This window comes from Marmota monax, unplaced genomic scaffold, assembly GCF_021218885.2.
Source record: "Marmota monax isolate L192 unplaced genomic scaffold, Marmota_monax_Labrador192_F-V1.1 WCK01_AAM20220418_F8-fsc00103, whole genome shotgun sequence".
Classification (NCBI taxonomy): Eukaryota; Metazoa; Chordata; class Mammalia; order Rodentia; family Sciuridae; genus Marmota; species Marmota monax.
Genome location: NW_026694286.1, coordinates 6,153,895 through 6,175,535, shown reverse-complemented (window position 1 = coordinate 6,175,535; position 21,641 = coordinate 6,153,895). Strand labels below are relative to the sequence as shown.

Below are 21,641 nucleotides of genomic sequence, written 5' to 3'. Positions count from 1 at the left end.
TCAAACAAATCAGAAGAAGCCAATTGCCACAGACTGTCATCAGAGGGAGGACAGAGAGCTACGGGAAATAACAATCTGTAACCTAATTCTCTAAAGTCTAAGCTTGTGCATGATGTCATCGGAGACAAGGACAAAAGGAGACAGGATGAAAAATCAGGGAGTATGGAAGGGGCGCCGAAAGGCAGCAATACAAAGTGGAGCAGGTGACTAAAACAGACACTTTTAGATTGATGCTTAGAAAAAATAAACCAAGGATTCATGGTCAAGCCATTTCTCTCCATTGCATTATTTAAAAACATGCAGTAACTTCTATCTATTAAGAAAGTATCCATAAACACACACACCTGACTTGCCCAAAGAGCCTGAAGCAATCAAAATTTCAGAGAAAATTTTATCATTTTCTCATGGACCTGGCTCACCATCACCATAATAATTAAAGGAAAAAAGATGGGAAAACATCACTTGGCTAGTGCAGCCATCAGAGGCGCAGCTGCTGTGATTCTTAATGCATTTCCAGTGCCTGCCGAAGCCTCCCCTGCCCCTCACTCCCATCCTTAGCTTTCAATGGCTTGTTTTGCATGCTTTGTATCCTATGGGATAGAAAATAACCTGCACTGATAAGTGACAGACTCAGCTGGTGCCTTGGAATATGAAATGGAAACTGAAAGGCACATTTGAGAAGTGTGTGGGCTGGAGGTGAGGGGCCTGGTGCCTCCCACTGGTGATGATGTGAAAACCACCTGGTGAGCCATGTGGGCCCTGATTCTATCTGAGTCTCACCAAGTGCTTTTTATTCCACCTGCCATTGTATCTGTTTTCAAAAACCCGACAAAAAATCTGCAGTGCACTCTTCCTAAAACTTATCTAGAAGTATGAGCAATTCTTTCCGTCTATTGGCCAACCCTCTGCCAGAGAGAGACAGGCGCTTGGTACTGGCTGTCCAAGGATCCATGGCCTTCTTCCCTAGCTAAGGACCTGTCCCATCCAAGGGTATCCGAAGGTAGGAGCCAGAACTCTGCAGAGAGCAGACCAGTGGTTTTTTTTTTTTTTTTTTGGTAGGATACGCTGCCTCTTTGAGGTGGGAGGCAAACAAAAACAGATGTTGGATGGCAGATGTGACATTTTTAATGATAATCCCTTCTGGGGTTGCCAGAACTTTGTCCAATGTAGACAAAGGCATCACATAAAACAGTGTGCTTCATTTAACAAATTCAGCTATTTTATTTAGAAAATGGCAAAGACAAGGGTGGGGTAGAAATATATAACCCACATATTTATAAAAGACCTACAAGGAGATAATATATTTAAAGAGAATTCAGGTTCCTTAGAAAAACTCATATGCTGTACAGAAGCCTGAAGATTCTGACATAATATCTTCAATTTCCCAGTTGAAACTGAGTGAAAAAACAGCACTTAATTATAAAATTAATTACTAGTGTTTGTGCCCTGGAGAGACCCACAAGAAAAGTAGATGAACTATGAATATTGCTTTTCTAAACACATTTAGATAGACAGGTACAAACACACATGTTTTAGAAGAGCTGGATGTAAAGTTATTTTGGTTTCCAATATGTTTCAACTCTAATAATTGGCAAATAAGTTTTCATGCCCCCAATGATACTGATTATTAGCTAATGAAACAGACATGCCTGTGTTTTTTCAGGACATTCTATCTTGAAGGAGTTTTCAGTTGCTATCTCCCTTTATCTTAACTTGACAGAGCAACTCAAGCTCTTTGTGAATAGCATGGCTCTTTGCCTAATTAAAGTTGATGTCTTTCTGCTTTGATCCCCAAAAGGACTTAGGATCAGTTAAAAAAGGAGTAAACAAGGCCCTCTGGGGACCACAGAGGGGAAGCAATTCACTCTCCAACCACACAGCTACCATTGCCTTGTCCCTGACACTGCGTGGAACATATTGTAGCTCTCATGCTTCTGAAGTAAGAAGGACAGAAAGGGACCCAGTACACGCATGTCCAGCACAGGGGCTATAGGTTCAGGACAGAGCTGCAAGGTTGTGGCAAATCACCCTTTTCAACTCCAGGCCATACCAGGCCAAGAAGTCTGCAGGGCAGGTTGGCTAAGACCTGTCCCCTGGAGTGCAGCTATGTCCTTTTTTCATTACTGGAGACCTGCCCCCAGGGGGTTAGCATGGCTGCCCTTTGTTTGTCAGGAGAAAGAACTGGCTCCTCTCTTGCAACAACATAAACAAATCTGCCCTTTCCACTGGGTCTTTCTCCTGAGATTTCTGAACCACTCTCTGCTGACAACATGCCATTTTCTGTTCGATTCAGCATGTTTACTTCTTTATTGTGATTCATGTCTGAGTTTCTTTTGAATCAAATTACTGCATCTCCCTGGTGAGATGTGCTATATGACTATCTTGTTAGAACAAAATCAAATAAAAAATTTTCATTGAGGGCAGCTCCATCTCATCCCCACCACATGTTTCCCTCTTGTTTGGATAAACTTCTGTCGGCTACTTGATCAGTAATGAAGCTTTCCAGTGTTTAGGCCAATTTTCAGTCACTGCTGTCTTGGAAAAGATAAAGAAAATTGGTTGGAACAAGGTCAACAGAGAGAAAGTCACTATTTCTAAGTATTATACCAACTGGCTAGCTGGATTTTCCCAATATACATGGATTGAAGAAATGTGGAAAGACCAAATGGGTCATTATACTAGTCATAACAGAGACTCAAGCCATTCTTAATCTTTCATCAGCAGAGATACTTCAGTGCTAAAGTCAACCATTGCTTCAAGTCTGTAGGCCAGGCATTCCTGAACATTTCTGAACAGAGATAAAGCAATATAATTCTCATTATTCCTTTTCAATAAATATATCTTCCTTCTCCCTTTTACATTTTTGGATATTGGTCAAGACTTTTCAGGCAATTCCTATGTGCCCTGTATAAATGATATTTGTGAATTGAGCTGCTTATATTAAATGGATCTCCACCCACATGCACGAGTTAGATTCATGCTATCTGAGTCTCTCCTTTCTTTTCACTGCTTCCAGTATGACATTTAAATTCATGTGTGTGACATATAGGCCCCTCAGGATGGGAGCCTAGACTGTCATAGTCTCCCACCTCTTCCTGTGACTCGGGCATACAGAACTGTAGTCTTTCCCAGAGAGCACCCTGTTCTCCTGTTTTGCATCTATGTGGAATACTGCCCTCTTGCACCTTCTCCAGACGGAATTCCATTTATCCTTCAAGGAAAAGTCATCTTTTCTCCAGGCTGGAGCAGGTATCCCCCGCTGGCCTTTAAGGTCCCCTGGAACATGTGTGGGTGTGGGAGTGGGTGGGGTTTTGACCAGATGCACTGCAGTACCTGGCTGCTTCCCCTATGCTGTAAGCTTCCTGAGGGCAGAGAGGTACAGCTCTCCCCAATTCTCTGGTACTGAGTGCAATGCACAATTTATTACATTAAATCCTACTTTGCCACAGACACCAATGCAATCAGTTTTTTAAAGAAGGAGATTTTGCTGTCTATCGTTACATTATTCCTTAGGACTTCCCTAACTTAGAAAACACTATTTTAGCAATAAAGGGGAAGAGTTTTTATTTAAAAATACTTATGTTCTCAAGTTTAAATTCTTGACCCATAGAATCAAACCTACTTTTTTTATTTTTAAGTTACTTTTAATGGGAACTTTTGGTGATCTATGATACAAGGTAAGGAAATGAATCCTACAGATAGAGCAAATGAAGAGTGAGCAGCTCAAGCTATCCTCAGGCTATTATATGCTAGTGGTGACAAAGATGAACTGGAACTTAATATAATTTCCCTATAAAGAACAGGCTGTGAATTTCCTCTCTTAGATCTCATTATAAGTCTAGCATTTTTTCTGCACTAGCTTAAAATTTCAAATGAATGCTTACTATATGCTGGATACAGTTCTAGCACTTTTGACACATTATGTGATTTAATCTTCACAGCCAACTTATGAGGTTGATAATATAATTATTCCATTTTACAGACTGAAGAAACTGAGGCCTAGAGAGGCTGGATAACTTGACTAAGGTCACACATCTAAGGACAGCTAAATTTGACACAGTAGTGTTGTACCAGAACTTGTGAACAAAGCCCTTCAAATGTCATCTGTGAGATGACCCATTGAAAGGCAGAATCTCACTCGGCCAAATTGGCACCCACTGCTCCTGACTTTGGGCTGCATTCATGGAAAGAATGCATACTTGGGGCTGGGGAGGTGGCTCAAGTGGTAACGTGCTCGCCTGGCATTTGGGGGGCGCTGGGTTCGATCCTCAGCACCACATAAAAATAAAATAAAGATGTTGTGTCCACCGAAAACTAAAAAATAAATATTAAAAAAAACTCTCTCTCTCTTAAAAAAAAAAGAATGCATACTTTATAGCACGACTAAAAGAGGCCTGTTTTGTTAGAGGCTCTATAATCTAACTGAACTTAAAAAAATATATATTTTTTTCAGATTCACACTATATAAAAAGTACCTGAGGGTAGAGAAAATACAGTAAGAGAATTATAGAATGGGACCTTTTATGCAATGTCAATTCCCCGAAGCTTAGCTTTGCCTCCATAAAGATCTGGGCACAAATCTTATGTAGTTCAGTAACACACGCAGATGAAGCTGGTGAGGGCCAGGACTTCAGGCTTTGGTTGTGACAGATGTTACTCAGGAGTTGTTCCCATCTCCCTGCAGCCACTAACCACTGACTTTGCTCCTTGCTCCCATGTATTCTGCCCTACCACAGTCCTCCCACCAAGAGCATCCCATAGGAGGGTAGTTTTGGGGACAGGAGACAGAGCTATACAATTATTCTTAACAGAATTTTCCATTTTGTATTCTCCTCAAAGCAGACCTCTTATTTGGTCCTGATTCCTTCTCTAGTATATGTTAATTCTAACCCTTCTGTTTTCTTTTCTTCTTTTTATTTATTTATTTATTTATTTTTTTTTTTTTGAGAGAGAGAGAGAGAGAGAGAGAGAGAGAGAGAGAAAATTTTTTAATATTTATTTTTTAGTTTTCGGGGGCTACAACATCTTTATTTTGTTTTTATGTGGTGCTGAGGATTGAACCCAGTGCCCAGCACATGCCAGGCGAGCGCGCTACCACTTGAGCCACATCCCCAGCCCCTTCTTTTCATTTTTTAAAATGACAATGAATTTGTAGTTAAGACTGTTTACCATTAACTTTCCTCTCTAGTCACTGAATTGGGAGGATGAGAGTTAGTATTTTTTTAAATGTAATTACTAATATGACATTTAATTTTGGGGTATAACAACCTTTAATATCCTCATGAGCGTATGATTCTTCAGTTTGCACCTATGAACCAAATGTCTTCAGGAGCTCTGAATGGGAAATAGTTTTTTTTGCATACACTGAAATATGCATTGTCTGAAGTTTGTTATAGAAGCTGCAAAAATAGCTATTTTTAAATAGTCCATGAAAAATTGGACTCAGGCTCTTTTATGAATTGTTATTTGATCCTGTAACTAATCCCTTTCACATTAACATCTTTAATAAACATTTGAGCAATATCTGCATTCAGAATATTGGATAAAACTAAGACATCATCTCTATTCAATAGGCTTATATTTTCTCAATAACCTAATTTTGTCTTTCATAAGATATTAATGCTTATGGAAGTCTTACTCTTAATCCTATTAATTCCTAAGCTAGCCTTTAAAAGTGCATGAGGCGATATGCAAAAGCAGTCAATTTCACTGAATTATACATTGAACTGCTAAAGGTAAATCTAAGAATTCAGGATTGCTAAAATGCAGAAATTTACCAGAAAAATATATTCTGGACTGAAACCAAACCCTAGAGCATGATTGGATTAAGTGTTTTTTTTGTTTTGCTTTTTGGTCTCCTGAGGTCACTGGCAAAATGCCAGGATGCACAATGTAGTTGACAAAAATGTGTCTATTTGTTTGCTTTGAACCATAGACCTACTCTTAGAAGAGAAGTGGCTCGCTAGCACTGGGGCCATGTGTAAAGGATCTTTGATAAGCAAGCTTGGAAAGAGCTCAATCCAAGGCCAGGTAGAATCTGGGGCATGCCATGAAGAATCATGAGTGTACCCATAAAAGGAGACAGAAGCAGAATTTGAAGCTTACAGTCTGATTTACTGAGTCACAAGCTCCTAGCACAGGGCATAGCACATGATGTTTTTACTTGTCAGCTATTGATTCCACTGTCGTCATCAAACTCCCAGCCTGTGTGCATATATAGTATCAAAGAAGTTGAAATAGTTTCTTCCCTATCCTTGTTCATTTGATTCAAGTATGCATCATATTTCTGAACTAAGTCTATCTTCTATGTTGCTGTGGAGTTATATTTATTATGTGCCTCATATACTTTTTCAAGTCAATAACTGTATTTCTGTACAGGAATTTTTAATTCAAAGTAGACTTTAAATAGGCTTACAATAAAAATATACAGTCAAAGCAATTTAAAATGAATATGAACTTTACAAAAACTAAAATTGGCCATCATCATTGTATTTATACTAGATGTATCACTACCCAAAGTTTGGGTAAAATTAAAAGTATTTTATGATAAAAGCCCTTAGTGGAGAGAAAGGAATCAAGAAAAAAAATACTCTAATCACAGGTAAGATGTTTCCTAACTGTGAGCTAGTTAGGGAGATTGGGGACCAGAAACACATTCTAAGATATAAAATGGCACAAATTTATATGATCCTATCTTTTTACAAGTAAGCATACTATTTCATCTTCATCAATGACTATAAATGAATTTTAATATAAAGGAAGGAAACCAATTTTCCTGCCCTGCTTTCCCCACACACCCACTCAAGCTATGGCATGCTTCTTTGATTCAGAATTGAAGTTCATTAATTCTGTTCAGCTCTTGAATGCCTTTCCAACTGAATTTGCAAGTGGCAAAGACTATGAAAGGTGTGAGCCCCCCATCTTATACATAGTCAGAGAAATCACTGTTCCCAGAAATGCCCTGACAGCTGTCCACACCAGAGTTCTGGATGGCAGCATGCTCTTTGGGCTGGCAGGACAATAACAGTTGTCTTGGCGTGACAATAGCCAGTTCCTTTACAGCTGGCTAATCTCCACAACTGACATCATTGGTTGGTAGATAATTGCTTTAAGTGGACAGTTTCTTCCTGAGATAACTTCAATAAATTAGGATTTAACATCATACTTAATTACAGGAAAATCCAAGGAAGGTGAACAAGAAAAGGGAGGGGAAGAGAGCCTGGTAGGCCTGTTTTCACTACTTGTTTATGGGGAAGAAGGTAAAGGGTGAAGTGTTTTTCTTTTTCTATTGAATGCACTTGAACTTGCTAACCAGTCTCACAGCCAGTTGGAAAAGGATCCCAGATAAACTACCTGCTCCCTCCGCTTCGTTTTTCACAGGGGTGCTGTACCTTGCTGGATGCTCTGGAAGAACAGGACCTAGGTCATGCTCACCTCGTATTCCTCCTTGAAGCCATAGCCCTCGGCACACTTCATCTGGGTGATGTGTTGAAGGAGGTCTGCCACCCGGATGGCAGGGTGAAGCTGCCCTGTCTGGTAGGGCACATCGGCTGTCTCGCGCTTCTTGTAAGTGTGTGACTGCACCAGGCTGCTGGTATCACTGGCCATCGTGTGGGTTTCATCTAGGAAAAGCAGGTCAGGGAGAAATGAGGGCAAACAAGCCGGCTAAGTCAGGATCCACTGAGAATGCTACGAAGCTGGCTGCTGACATCCCCTCAACCTATGGCTGCAATAATCCCTAGGATGGCTCAGCCATGAAAGAAAAGTTAAATGTTAAGAAATTTAAATGGTGTTGGCAATACTAATAGGAATGAGGCAGAAGTCTTTGCTTTTACAAAGCAGTCCAAACGATATATTGCGTCTACATGGCTCATAATAAGAGACTTTTTGGCCTTTTGGTGCTAAAGTGTATGGAAGTTTGGATCTGAAACTTCAGCAAGACCTGGTGTAAAACCAGTCTTATAGTTTTTTCAAACATCAGTCACCTAGTTTGAATGATGAAGTAAATAAACTCTGTACAAATGTTCTATGAGCAAAATAAAAGTGCACAAAATGGTTTGGCTTGGAAAGCTAGCAATGGGAATGGGGAGCTTAATGCATAAAATCAAGGAAGAGTGAAAAAAAGAAAAAGGGAACCTGATTTGGGTATAACATTTAGATGAGTCACTTTGCATGCTCCAGTATCAGAAAGCTTGACAAAATACTGTGGTCTAACACATCACACATGGAATGTTCTACAATAGCACACATGCAGGCCAGCGCAGGGTAGCACAGCTGGCTTGGTCAGATCTACAGTAAGACACACACTCCCACTCCCTCCGCAACTTTTCCATGGGACAAATGGGGGAACTTACCATTGATTGGCACTTTTAAGAAGATACATATCAGGAGAAAAGAGGAGGAGAAAAAGGAAACAGGGCATAAGCGATAGTACTGTGTGAATAATTACAGGTAGTTTTTATTTTGTGCTTTAATTTTCCAGTTAGGTTTTCTATTCAGAGGTGGTCAGAGGGCAGAGCCTCAGTTCTCCCACCATGTTAGGATGGAGGTGTTTAATTTAAGCACTCAATAACAGAAAGGAGGTTAAAATTAGTATCATAATTGCTTTCCATCCCCCATAAACCAAGTAATGACTTGTTAAGGTTTATTTGGATTCAACACATTTTCTCACTTAAATTTTTTGAGCAAGTCAACCAAATTGTACCACAAAATTAATGTCAAAATTTGGTTAAATAAGCCTAAAGAGGCTCTGTTTTAATGGACAACTACTAGTAAATTAGATTAATGAACTGTAGAAATGGTGGCTATTAAAAATGTCTGAGGCAGGAAAGTACTGCTTGATTAAGAATTTCATATTCCACAGGTTAACTCATTATGATGCTGAATCCCTTTAGCTGTTATATGATTGAAGATGGTTCTTATCAATGTATTATGCTATGGTCATGTACAAGAATAACATTACATCAAACTTATATCAGGTATAAAGCAATAAAACATATATAAGAGAAGTTACGTTCAATGTTTGAAAATTACCAGATTATTTATCAATAGGGAATTCAGCTAAGTCATTTTTAATTTATTTTCATTTTTTGAATGGAGAAGTTGGGCTCCAATGGAAATGTAGCCCTTGGGCACTTGGGGAGCTCAACCTGTGCTGAAACCTCACTTGTATCTGCATTGCAAAGCACCTGGGTATGCATGGCATGGAAGTGGCACACAAGTGTGTAGCTATGTTGCTTTTGCTGAAATGGCACCTGGATCACTACAAGGTGGCTAAAGACACAAAGACAAAATAAAAAAGGGTGGTACATTGATTTTATGATTTTTTTTCATTTGGATTTGCTTTCAAATTTAGCAATGCATTTGTTCCCACTTTAACAGTCACAAATACACCTGGAAATTTCCACATGGGATTTGCTTGTTGGCAACTGCCAAACTGTATCAACTGGGATACAGGATGCCTGCTGAAGTACTGAATCCATTGAGCTTTTATTTTCTCCAGCAGGAAGTTCTATATGTTATACTAAAATAAATGGAACGTTAATTAGTTTCCCCTCTGTGCCACTCTTGTTCTCTTAGTTTTGTACCTTATGGGATGAACATAATTAATTCATCCTTCACTGTGGGTTCAACTTCTAAACTTCACCTAAATGACTCAGGCCTTTCAAGTGGATGTACTAGCAACCTAGCAATGCTCTGATCCAAGGCCCAGGTATTCTTGAAGTTCAGAATCCCCAGAGCTACAAGCACTATCACCACTGTATATAATCATCCTGTGCTAGATGATGACACCTTGGCCTCATTACTAGTGTAGAACAAGTTTTAAAGCATTTAAACACCACCGCAACCCCTTCTTGGAAAATAACACTATCATTGTGAATGTACAGATTGAAGATGAAAGAGAAGTTTTCCTGTGATGAATTTGATGGGAAACCAGGTCATCTCTCCAATTAGAAATTATTTACTCCACTAAAATGAATGACTAGTCAGTTTCCTCTTTTAAATAATTTATTATTACTGATAAAATATCAATTGTCACTATTTTCCTTTATTTGTTAAAAATTGCCACAATAATCTTTTAAATAAAAAATAATGCCTTATAGGAAGAAACTGAAATAAAACTTCTCATTAACAGTTCTGAAGGCTAAGAACTGAAAAGTAATTCTACCTGTATTCTTGAATAAATTATTTTGAAGATTTAGGAAATCAGTTGAAAAATATCAATCTGAAATGAATACTACATTTTTGAGATGGGGAAGGTTCTATCTATCATCTATTAATCTCTCTCTCTCTCTCTCTCTACATATATATATATATATATATATATATATATATATATATATATATTTGCAAACAAATGAGGTAGAGACATAATTTAACTCTACATTAGGGTTCCAAGTGATAACCTCACCAATTATTTTAAACAATATATAGATTCACAACTGCATCAGGTAAACAAGACTAATGTATATGGTTCCCAAATATTGTCATTTGTGACTCTGGTACCTCCATGAGCTGTACTGTGGACATTTATTTGTTGATGTAGCTGACTACTTATTTTTCAGGATGTGCATCTTTTTGTGTGACTTGAATTGTCTGTTCACGTGATTCTTGGGAAAGAAGCCTAACCAACTTTAAAAGATGTCATTAGTGTTCATAACAAAGCAGTGACTTTAGAAAAATGATATTTGTTTAATAAGCTTATCTTAATCCTGCTGTGAAATCTGAACACTTTCTTCCTTCTGACAATGCATGTCTCAGCCCTCCCCACTCAAAGCTCCCCCAGGGTCAGAACATCTACTGGAGGAACTTGGGAATGAATGCCACTGCACACAAAGAAATCACAAATCTTCGCCTATCCAGTGATTTTGCAAATGTCATTTGCATGTAGATTACATTGTTCTGGGTGCCAAAGATTAGTTGGTGCCCCTCACTTGTGAAAAGAATAAAAATGAAGCCTTTTTTCTTCTTACAGTTGGTATTAAAATGTGTATGTGGGAGAGGAGGGGTTGTGGGCATTATCAGCTCTCAAATGATACAAAACTAAAAAATTCTGTTTTATTCTTACATATGCCTTAGTTCCCTTTTTCCCTAGGCAACAAACTTTCTTAAGCCCAGAGAACACCATAAGGAAAATAAAATTACCCTCTATCCAGAAATCATAAAAACTTAGAGTAAAGAGAAGCACAGGGGGGAAAATTATGTTGCAAAGATATAAAGAGAATTAGGAAGAGAAAGTTGGACAACTGAGAATGGAACTCTTGCTACAATGAATTGTTATATACCTGGAAGCCGTTTTTGTTGTGCTCCTTTCCGGTAAGGTTAGTAATAGAAAGAGAACACAGCCAGGACACACTCGGGTTATTTATGCGTCTCAAAGGCAACAGCAGCCCATGCGTGTTTGGTTATCACAGCCAGGGAATGCCATTTCTCCTCACCCTTCTTACACTGCACAAACAGGACTTTTTTTCTGTAACCCCCTGCTGGGAATATTTCATACTTTAAATGCATTCTACCCCACTGGGCTAACATTTGAGTTCATTTTTAGTGACATCTGATACATAATAAACCACTTGATTATAAAGTGCCATCCTGTCATTTCCAAGTTCAGAACATTAGCTCCTTTGAAATTCCACTGTGTGACAGACACTTTGGGATGCTGGGGGTGCCCTGGGAAGATGGGTAGGGGGCCCAGACTCTACTGTGATCATTGTTCTGCATACCACTGGGCATAATTAGAAAAATGCTATTTTTTGCAATTGACATTTTTAGTGCTGAGTGATAACTGAAAATAATGAGGAGCTATTTTCACTTTTATGATGACTATTGCATTGGACAGGATTGAGCTCTTGGAAGTACACAGCTGAGTGATGACACATTGTTTTTTCCCCTAGGATCACAACTAAAGTTAAATTCTGAACACAGAAAGGGAACTGGGACTGTTCATTTAAACCTTTTGAAATCATCCCCAACATACATGCAACAAACCCTCTGCATCAGTGCAGACTGATTAGACCAAGTCTTTTTATCATCTACCCCACCCCCACCCCATCCTATATCCTTCTTCTAATCACTGCACCAAACAGAATTAAAACTTCAGTCTCCTCCAGAGTGGCCACTGACTTTCTCAATTACTCCTGCAATATACTGTGGTAAAGGGAAATATTCTCACCTAAAATTGCAGTTGGCACAAATGGGTCTGTCATACATCGTAAGCAGGTCAATGCAGAGAAAGTAAAAAGAGAAAGAACAGTAAATGATTGATGAAAGGTCCCCCATCTTCCCCCATGAAAGCCACAGAAAGCCTTAGGTACAGCACATCCAAAAGAGTGAGCTCCTAAAGCACCGCATGGCGCATGGCACTGTGGGAGGCTGATGGGTTCTGGCTGCCAAGGGGCCATGAAGAGATGAGAGGATGGAAGGATCTGTTACCTGGGTAATAGGAAGTAGGCACCGATGTGCTCAGTGTGTTTGTTTTCATTGTAAAGGATGATGGTGACGACACAGCTGTTGATAAAGGAAAAACCAAAAACAAAAATAAAAAGGTTGGTCAGAAGCTGTAGAGTCCTAAGACTTCACCTGAAATCACCTTGTTCTGAAATCACCTTTGTTTGAAATCACCTTGGTCTGAAATCACCTTGGTCACTCCAAGCAAGTGACAGGAAGAAACCTCCCATATTCACTGAGGGCCACATGGAAAATGCCGTCATCCCCAGGTGTCTCTGGGTAGTTACTTGTCGTCTTAGAGAACAAACAGTGCTTCGTCACTTAAAGACTTTCTTACCCAACAGCCCAGTAGATAAATGCAACACACCTCTATCTAACTTCTAGCTTTTCTTGCAGTAAGTCTGCCATTCTATGATGCTGACATTCAAGGCTTCTGAAGAACACTGGGGATGCCAGTGTTTTGCAGGTTACAAATTCCTGTCCTTCCTCACATTTTGGAAATGGAGAGAACTTTCCATACTGATGTGATTTGACTTATGAAAAATAAAGCTGATATTTAAGGTGAAAGCTGCATGTCTCTTATTAAATCCTTATAAAAATGTTTGTATTCCTTCAAAATATTCCTCTAAATCATTCAATGCTATCACACTTTCTCCTTATGTTTTTAAAAGAGAAGGTCAATCCAATCCGATTTATCCAATTCCAGTAAAAATGTCCAATTCCTAATTTTAAGGTAGTATTCAATTGTCTTCAATATCTTCACCGATTCATGATAACAGCACATAAATTTCATAAACGTCTAACAACTTAAATATGATAAGGTGGTTAAACATAAGTAACAGTATATATACTCCTCTGATGTCCTCACATGATTTATTTGATGCCAAGTGCTGGACCAGAACACTGATACCCAATTACACCATTATATTTATAGGAAGTGTCCCTGTGGACACTGTATAACTATTCTGATGACATGTTAACATATTTCAGCTCTCAGGAGTAGTTCCAGTGTTACAGTGCCTTTACCCGTGTTTATATTTTTAAAGGGCTAAATTAGTAAGTGATGGAACAAAGACCAGAATCCAGGCTGTCTGTCATTTATATGATATTTTTCCAAAGTACAGAATAATAATATATATAATGTATGTTTTACCTAGAAAAGATAATAACTGATGAAAATAAGAACCAAAATAACTGAGTACTTATATCAGGGTTAGTGAGAGTAACACCTCTTTAATATGAACAGAGAATTTTACATGATTGGCAAAAATGTGCAAAGCATATATGAAAAAAACTGTTTATTTTTGCCTTTTTGTTAAAACAAGAGAACATAAAATACATTTGTCTTTTATTATACAAGTTAAACCCATTCCCAAGTATGTTCTCCTTTTGTAGATATGATATGCTGTATTATATAAGCACAACTCATACTTGCTTTGGGGGACAGATTATTCCATACTTTTTGTAAATGTGTTCATGCTTACTTTGAAATTCTCCAGTCACATTTTTCTCACTGTCTCATTTCTAAAAGCAACTCAACTTAGTTTCTAGACTTTCTCCCAGCCTCAAAAGATATTGCACTTTTCAGATTTGTAATGGGGATGAGGTTGGCAGCCAGTGGTCTAATAAATGTTCTTCCTTAAAGTTCCTGCCCCGGTACTTTAGATCTAATTTTAAATACATTAATAGAATATTATGAAAAAGTTTACCATCAGGGATGAGACCCACTGACTGCTAAAAGAGTGAGAGGCAAACCGGAAGACTCCTGTGGCATTTCTTGGCTGGCTTTGAGGCATCAAACAATGCCAAATAGATCAACAGAGGCAGAGGGATGCCAGCTTCTACAGCCTTCTTTCCCTGATTTTTGATTTCCACAGAACCACTGTCTTACAAAAGTATTTCCTGTCCAGAGATGAATATCTCTGTGGTTCCAACCTCAAATGCCTTGAAGCTACTAACATAGGTTCCTACTCTTGGGGCAGGTCATTTCAAGCAAATTTATTCATGAGGAGTTTCACTATGAAATTAAAAGTTTGTAACCTTAGTGGGTTGGAAATGAGATCATATATCGCATCTGCATGGTTCCTTTCTTCTCTCTCACTCTTTGTTTTGTGCATGTGTGTGTGGTGCTAGGGATGGAACCACAGCCTCACATGTGCTACACAAACGTTCTAAGAATGAGCAACATTCCTAGCTCCTGTGTTCCTTACCTCCTGATGCTCAAGAAATAGCTGCTGCTACAAATATGTCAACCTGGTATGCTGCTCAAAGATTTTCTCTAACCTAAGCCCCCAACAAGTACAATATAGGCCATATATATTATAGCCATTAAATGTATTATATATGTGCTTTTAAAAGAAAAATGTAACATCTTCTACAAAGAAGCAGAGAGAATCCAATGATAAAATGGGAAGCAGTTTGTGGTATAGTGAAAAACCACAGCTTCTATATTAGTAAAATGATACTGAAGGGCAAAGAAAGGCCATCAAAGATGCAAACCGAGCAGACCAGGTGTGTGTGGAGAGCACATAAATGTGGGAGGAAAATGTGGGATTACTGTAGCCACTATGTACATAACAAGTAAGAGAATGAATTCTATGAAGTCTCAAAGACTGTGGGAGCAATTCGAGGCTGGGAGCAGGCACAGGCATTGACCATGCTGTGATTGAGAGAGGAGTGGATGGAGAGCCACAGCACCTGAATAGGCTGCCTTGTGCACTCAGGACACCAGGACACCAGCTCGCACTGTCCAAACTCTCCCAGACACTCTCTCTGCTCCTCTGCTCCACCAGCCTTTATGTGCATTTCTTAGGTAACAGCAATGCTGCACTCTCCATCTCCACGCTGATCAATGACCTGATTATGCAGCCGGGGTCAGTAGCAGTCTGCAGGGACAGATTTCACACAAAAGAAATCTCTGACCTTGAACTTGATGAACTTGTGCTGTGGTCTATAAAACCAGCCATGGCCATGTGATTTACCTGTGGTATCTGAGATCATAAGGGGACCAAACAACTGTTCCATTTTTACATCATATAATCAATCTAATTGTTAGTTTCTTGAAATAATGCCGTGTACCTGGATCACAGGTGGAAGCAAGGGAAGGTATTAGCCTAGCTCAGTTTACCCACCTGGTGTGAGGTTTAAGGCTTGTGAAGTTGAAATGCGGTTTAATTTATTAATTACCACTCATAGCCCTATAATGAAGGCAGAACCTGCCAGCTAAACAAATAAACAATTAACTTGTTACTGCCATTTAGCAAACTGTTTTACAACAGGCTTCCCTTGTGCAATTCCACACCTGGCTTGCTTACAAATGGGACCTAAACAAAGAAAAGGATGATGAGAAACAGGTGCCTCCTCCTCAACTGGAGGAAACCTTCCTGTCACTGCTCTGGAAGAATTTACAGACTGTGGTTTCCTGTGGTCTCTGACCTGGTCCTATCAACCTTAGAAAATTTTTGCTAGGCAAACCATGGTGTTTCCAGACCAGTTAAAGTGAGTGGAGAGAGCAATATGACATAACAATTCTTTTAGGTTAAAAGAAAAGTCTTTTTTTTTTCTTTTTGGTTTATTTTTTAATCCCTCAATGCTACCTGGAATCTCAGAAAGCCATTGGGTGCACTTACATCTCCCATTTAGATTGTGTGTGTCCATGAAGGAGAAGGCTTCATCGCAGCTTGTGCCTTGCTCTGCATAACTCTTGTCCATCGAGTTCACCATCACAGTCATCTCCTGCCGGGTGCTGCTCATAGTCTCCTTCCGCTTCTTGGCTAGTTTCCTTAAGGACAAAGAATTCAATTATGTAGACATGCATGTGAATGGAAACTGGAGATCTGGTGGCACATTGAACAATGTTCAGGAATAAGCTCTACTGAAACAATTTTACACATTCATGATTCATTGATTTATGTGCCTTGTGTCAGGTACTCTGCCAGGCTACACACATACAAATGAAAAACATGCACTGCCTGTCCTCAAAAAATGAAAAAAAAATCCAACCTAAAACATTGTGTTTTTCCTATTATAAACTAAATTAAAATGACCAATAATACTTGTACTATGAGGTCATCATTGTTTATTGATATTCTCTTAGAGATATTCACTTATTACTGAATTATTATTGATATTGCTACATACAGTTTTGAAGAGAAGATTCTAATAAATATTTGCAGACAGATTTGAACAACAGGTGCTCCTTGGCTTATGTTGGGGTTACATCCCAGTAAACTAAAGAGGTTATATGTTCAAAATGCACTGACTATACTCAACAAATGAACATCACAGCAGGAATATTTAGCATGGTTAATCATGTTGCTTCCTCTGTCAGTGGAAAATCATGCAAAAAGGCCCAGGACAGTATTCCCTGCATCCTGCTCACTGACCAGCTGAATCTCATAATATAAAATCATAGCAACCTATATAAAAGCCACAAAAATCTAAGGAAAACTTAACATAAATAAACGGATAAACCCATTTTTTACAGGTCTCACTACTACCAGAGGTTTTTTTTTATGTACCCAAGACAGACAAGAATAGAATTCAAGTTGCTAAAGGAAGAGGGATAAAGTGAGGTTTAAGAAGACCACAACCCTAACATAACAAAGTCCCCATATCTGAAGATATTCAAATTCTGACCAAGATCCTAGTAGCATTTACAAAGAAAAAAAGCAATAGAAGCTATTTCCAGTAAATCATCTTGACACTGGTTGACCTAGAACAGAACAGAATTAAAAAATGGGCCATGTAATCAAAATTGTACCCATATAAGGTGATTATGAATGGAATGGAAGGAATCACAACATTAGACCATATGGATAATCTTTATTATCATTTCCAAATAATACATAATCCAAATGCTTTCTTGCCTGTAGTTATAATCATCTTTTAATTTCATACTTTGAAGGCAAAAGGCTTTCATTAATAAGTTGCCCTTTTAATTGCAAATAGGTGATGGGAAAAGAGATCATTTTTAAACAGATAATTGGAAGTCACCTATAATGTCTCTGACAGTAAATTGAAACATCCTATGTTCAAGGGTGATGTTATAAAGATTTTGAAAGGTCAGGTAGGGTGACTGGCACCCTTCTCTTGACACCTGCAGATCACCTTCCCCATGGAAGATAATCTTCTCCTCTTTCAGCCATGCTGGTGTGGAGTCAAAGTCTGCGCTTGCCTGTTCTTGAAATTTTATTATTTGGGAATATTATTTGTTCTTATATGCTGCTCAAAGTTCTCATGCATAATTACAGATAGTTAAGGAAGGTTAAATTTAGAACTGAAGCTGGGTTATGACTGTGGATCAACTGGAGGTTCCTCCTACTCCCCCCTCCTCATTGAACCTTGTATTATTCTTTTAAGTTGAAAACCCTGAAACCTACTAGAAAAACTTTTGAGAACTTATCTTTGTAAACATATCTAAACATTCAGTACATCTATTCCTGTTTTTATTTTCAAAAACTGGTTTATCTGAAATATTTTAATCTGCAATCTCCAAATTTGTACTCCATGAATCAGAAAGGGTATTAGTAATTAAAAAGAGAAGAAGAAAACAAAAGGAAAAAAATGGTTTGTATCAACATCTATAAATAGATTATAAAACCATTGAGAAAGGACTTGCAGCTTCCAGTCTGGCACAAAGAGAGCTTGGAAGTCATCACCCCATCCTAAGAAGTAAAAGCTGGACAAATTGAAAATCAGCAACTCTTCTTATATCTGTCAGAGACTTGAGATCACAGAGCAAACAACTGCCTCCAAAATTGGAAAATCCAAAGTAAATACAATGACAACTTATGGGAGTCAAAGTCCATGAAGAAAAGCAAGAACCACTACAGGGTCAGGATGACCTAAACCATCATTGACCAAGTGCTGGAGGTGCTCTGTGGCCCAGGCTTAGAGTGAGAAACGCCAGGGACCTGAGGGAAGGGTGGGGGGAGGATGACTAATCTTTAGGGGTCTCCACACTTTTGAGAGTTAAACCTCCATGAGCTTTCACCATGTTCTCACAGTGATGATCAGAAGCAAATCCCTTCATGCTTTTAGCAGGATGAAATGGAAAGTGGCCATTTTGAAATATGCCAGAGCATTGGTATATGGTTTGGATATGAGCTGTCCTCCCAAAGATCCTATTAATTAAACAGATGAAATGATTTAGTTTATGAGACCTGTAACCTAACCAGTCCATCCTAATTTGAATGGACTAATTGCATGGCAACTATAGGCAGGTGGTGCATGGGTGGAGGAGGTGAGTTTTTTGGGGTGTTCCCTGGAAAGGCTCATCTTCCCTACAGCCCCTCACTCTCTTCCAGGCCACCATGAGGTGAGCAATGCTCCTCCACTACACACTTCCACTATGATGTTCTGCCTCACCTTGAGACAAAAGCAATGGAGTCAGCTGATCATTAACTAAATCTCTGAAATCATAAGCGCAAAATGAATTTTTGCTCCATTAAGTTGTTCTTGTCAGGTATTTTGGTCACAGTGACAAAAAGCTGACTAAGCTTTTATACAAGGCTTTCCCTTAAGGAAAATATTTTTCCAGAGCTAACCTGCTGAAATTTTATTAGTACCTAACTAATAAGGAGGAAGGGAAATACCAAACTCCGCCTCATGTTAACCATTGTGTCCCATCTAAGGGTGAAGGTGGGGAGACCTGAGAAAATCTGTGAGTTTATCGTCCAACAGCATGCTCACTAAAAGTCTGAGAAAAAATTAGCACTTTAGAACACCTCCCCTGTTCCCTTGTTATATTTAAAGGTCTACTTACTGAGGTCCTTTTTATCCGATATATCATGTTTATTTATCAAGGAAGAACTACAAGGTATACTAAAAGACAAAATTAGAGTTTGAAGACTCAGAGCAAACATCACAACCAGACTATAATATGGCAGAGATTTTGAGAATTTAAAATAACCATAATATGCTAATGTTAACAACCTTAATATGTTAAGGGCTCTAATAGGTTAAGTAGACAGCATGCAAGAACAGATTGGGCAACATAAGCAAAGAGATGGAAATTTTAAGAAAGAACAGAGAAGAAATGCTAGTGATAAAAAGCATTGTAGCTGGGCACAGTGGTGCATGCCCGTAATCCCAGTGACTGAGGCTGAGGCAGGAGGATCCTGAGTTCAAAGCCAGCCTCAGTAAAATAGATGTGCTAAGCAACTCAGTGAGACCCTGTCTCTAAATTTAAAAAAAAAAAAAAATCACAAAATAGGTTAGGAATGTGGCTCAGTGGTCAAGTGCTCTGGAGTTTAATCTCCAGTACTCCCCCCCCCCCCACCAAATCAACAAACAAATTAACACTGTAATGGCAATGCAAAATGCCTTTAATATGCTTATTAGTTGATTTGGTACTGCTGATAATGAATTTCTGAGCTTGAGGACATGACAATAGGAACTTCCAAAACTGAAAAGCAAAGGAAAATGACTGAAAAAACCAACCAACCAACCAAAAAAAAAAAAATTAAAAAACTGTGGGACAACTACAAAGGTGTAGGAGTGCCAGAAGGAGAAGAAATAATGGAATAGAAGAAACATGTGAAGAATCGATGACTATTTCATAAAATTCATGTCAGATGCTCAGAGAACACCAAATAAGATAAAAGCCAAAAAATATCTACACCTTGGCGTATCACATCAAACTGCAGAAAGTCAAAGATGAAAAAAAAAATTTCCTGACAGAACCAGATGGACAAAACCCCTTCTTATAGGGAAAAAATTAAGAGTTACATTGAACTTTTCAGAAACCACACCAGCAAGAAGAGAGTGAGTGAAATATTCAGTTGTTTTTTTTTTTTTTTTTAAAGCCATCAACCCAGAATGTAATATTCTTTCTTTATTTCTTTTTTTTTTTTTTGGTACGAGGGTTTGAACCCAAGGGTGCTTAACCACTAAGCCACATTACCAGCTTTTTATTTTATTTTATTTTTTGAGACAGGGCCTCACTAAATTGCTCATAGCCTCACTAAGTTGCTGAGGCAGACTTAGAACCTGCAGTCCTCCTGCCTCAGCTTCCTGAGCTGCTGGGATTACAGGTATGTGCCACCACACCTGGCCAGAATATTGTATCCTATGAAATTGTTCTTCTAAAGTGAAGAAATGGATTCTTTCAGAAAAAAAAAATTGAGGAAATTTGTTGGTAGTTTGCCAATCACCTATCATGCCTGGAACAGGAGAAATCATGACAAAATACACACCTATGAGCAAAATGAGAGCCAGTGGGTGAAACTTTATGAACTCAAGGACCACAACAGACACATCACAGGTATTGACTGAGTTCATAAGTACAACTGCATAGTCACTTACAGGGTAGACCACACTGTCTGCCTATAGCCAGAATGATGTTGTCTGGAAGCCAATTGTGGTGATCCTCAAGATTACTTGCAGAGCCACTTTTGTGAAATGGTCTTCTCCAGAGAACAAATTTGCTAGGGCTAGCAGAGCAGTGACTCATTTTTGTTTGTTACTTTGAATCTGAAAATGACTAGTGGGTAAACAAGCATATTTAAAAGCAGATATAATACATGATCCTCAAGTGGGATTGGCATCTCACTAAGGTTTTGTTGGCAGCAGGATTCTGCAACTTCAAAAGCAGTGCTTTATGCTTACAATAAAGAAGTGGATGAAAAGTGGCCTTTTGGTCAGCTATGTCAGATTCTGGTGGCAGAGGCACCAGTAACTGAGCCTACTAGGTCATCTGCTCTGCCAGTAAGAGTTGCCTGGCCTGGGTCAGACATGAAAGCACCGTGTCCATTTCTGATGCCTCAAAAAGTACAGGTCTCAGTTCTGAAATCTAAGCTCAGCCACTTCTGAATGTATTATTTATTTCAAAGAATAGTGTTGTAGTTGTTGGTCATGACAGCTGTCAAACACCCTTTAACTACAATTGACTGTGGCATCCAGCACAATATGTCTGACATGGAATTCTTCTGCAACACAGATCAAGGACCTTAATACAACCTTGGAGATGCTGCCCTAGAATAGCACCTCTTACGTGTCTACTTCTAAGGAGAACAAGCAAGACTATTGAAAATTTGCATTACTGGCATCAATGCAGCCATGTCTTTGTATCCCAAATGACAAACTGGTATTTGCTGCTTTTTGTCTCTGCTGTTTGTTGCTCTGTCATTTCATGATGTTCAGGCCAGTCCCAAGGAAACACTGGAAACAACATCATGCAAATATTGTGTTTT

The 21,641-nt window shown here is 38.8% G+C and overlaps 1 protein-coding gene and 1 pseudogene across 7 annotated transcripts in view; one reads left to right on the top strand and one right to left on the bottom strand.

Moving 5' to 3' along the window:
- Nucleotides 1-21,641, bottom strand: part of Ptprm (protein tyrosine phosphatase receptor type M) — an 821,378-nt gene that overhangs the window by 162,266 nt on the left and 637,471 nt on the right. For 4 of the 7 annotated variants that reach the window (XM_058586457.1, XM_058586454.1, XM_058586456.1 and 1 more), the window contains 4 exons: nucleotides 16,077-16,228; nucleotides 12,433-12,507; nucleotides 12,173-12,199; nucleotides 7,435-7,622 (listed from right to left, as the gene is read on the bottom strand). In XM_058586457.1, the coding sequence (XP_058442440.1) occupies nucleotides 7,435-7,622; nucleotides 12,173-12,199; nucleotides 12,433-12,507; nucleotides 16,077-16,228 (442 nt within the window). The remainder of the gene's footprint in view (nucleotides 1-7,434; nucleotides 7,623-12,172; nucleotides 12,200-12,432; nucleotides 12,508-16,076; nucleotides 16,229-21,641) is intronic. The other 3 variants (XM_058586455.1, XM_058586459.1, XM_058586460.1) reach the window with 1 other exon arrangement.
- LOC124108905 (actin-related protein 2/3 complex subunit 1A-like) lies at nucleotides 20,548-21,338 on the top strand (annotated as a pseudogene).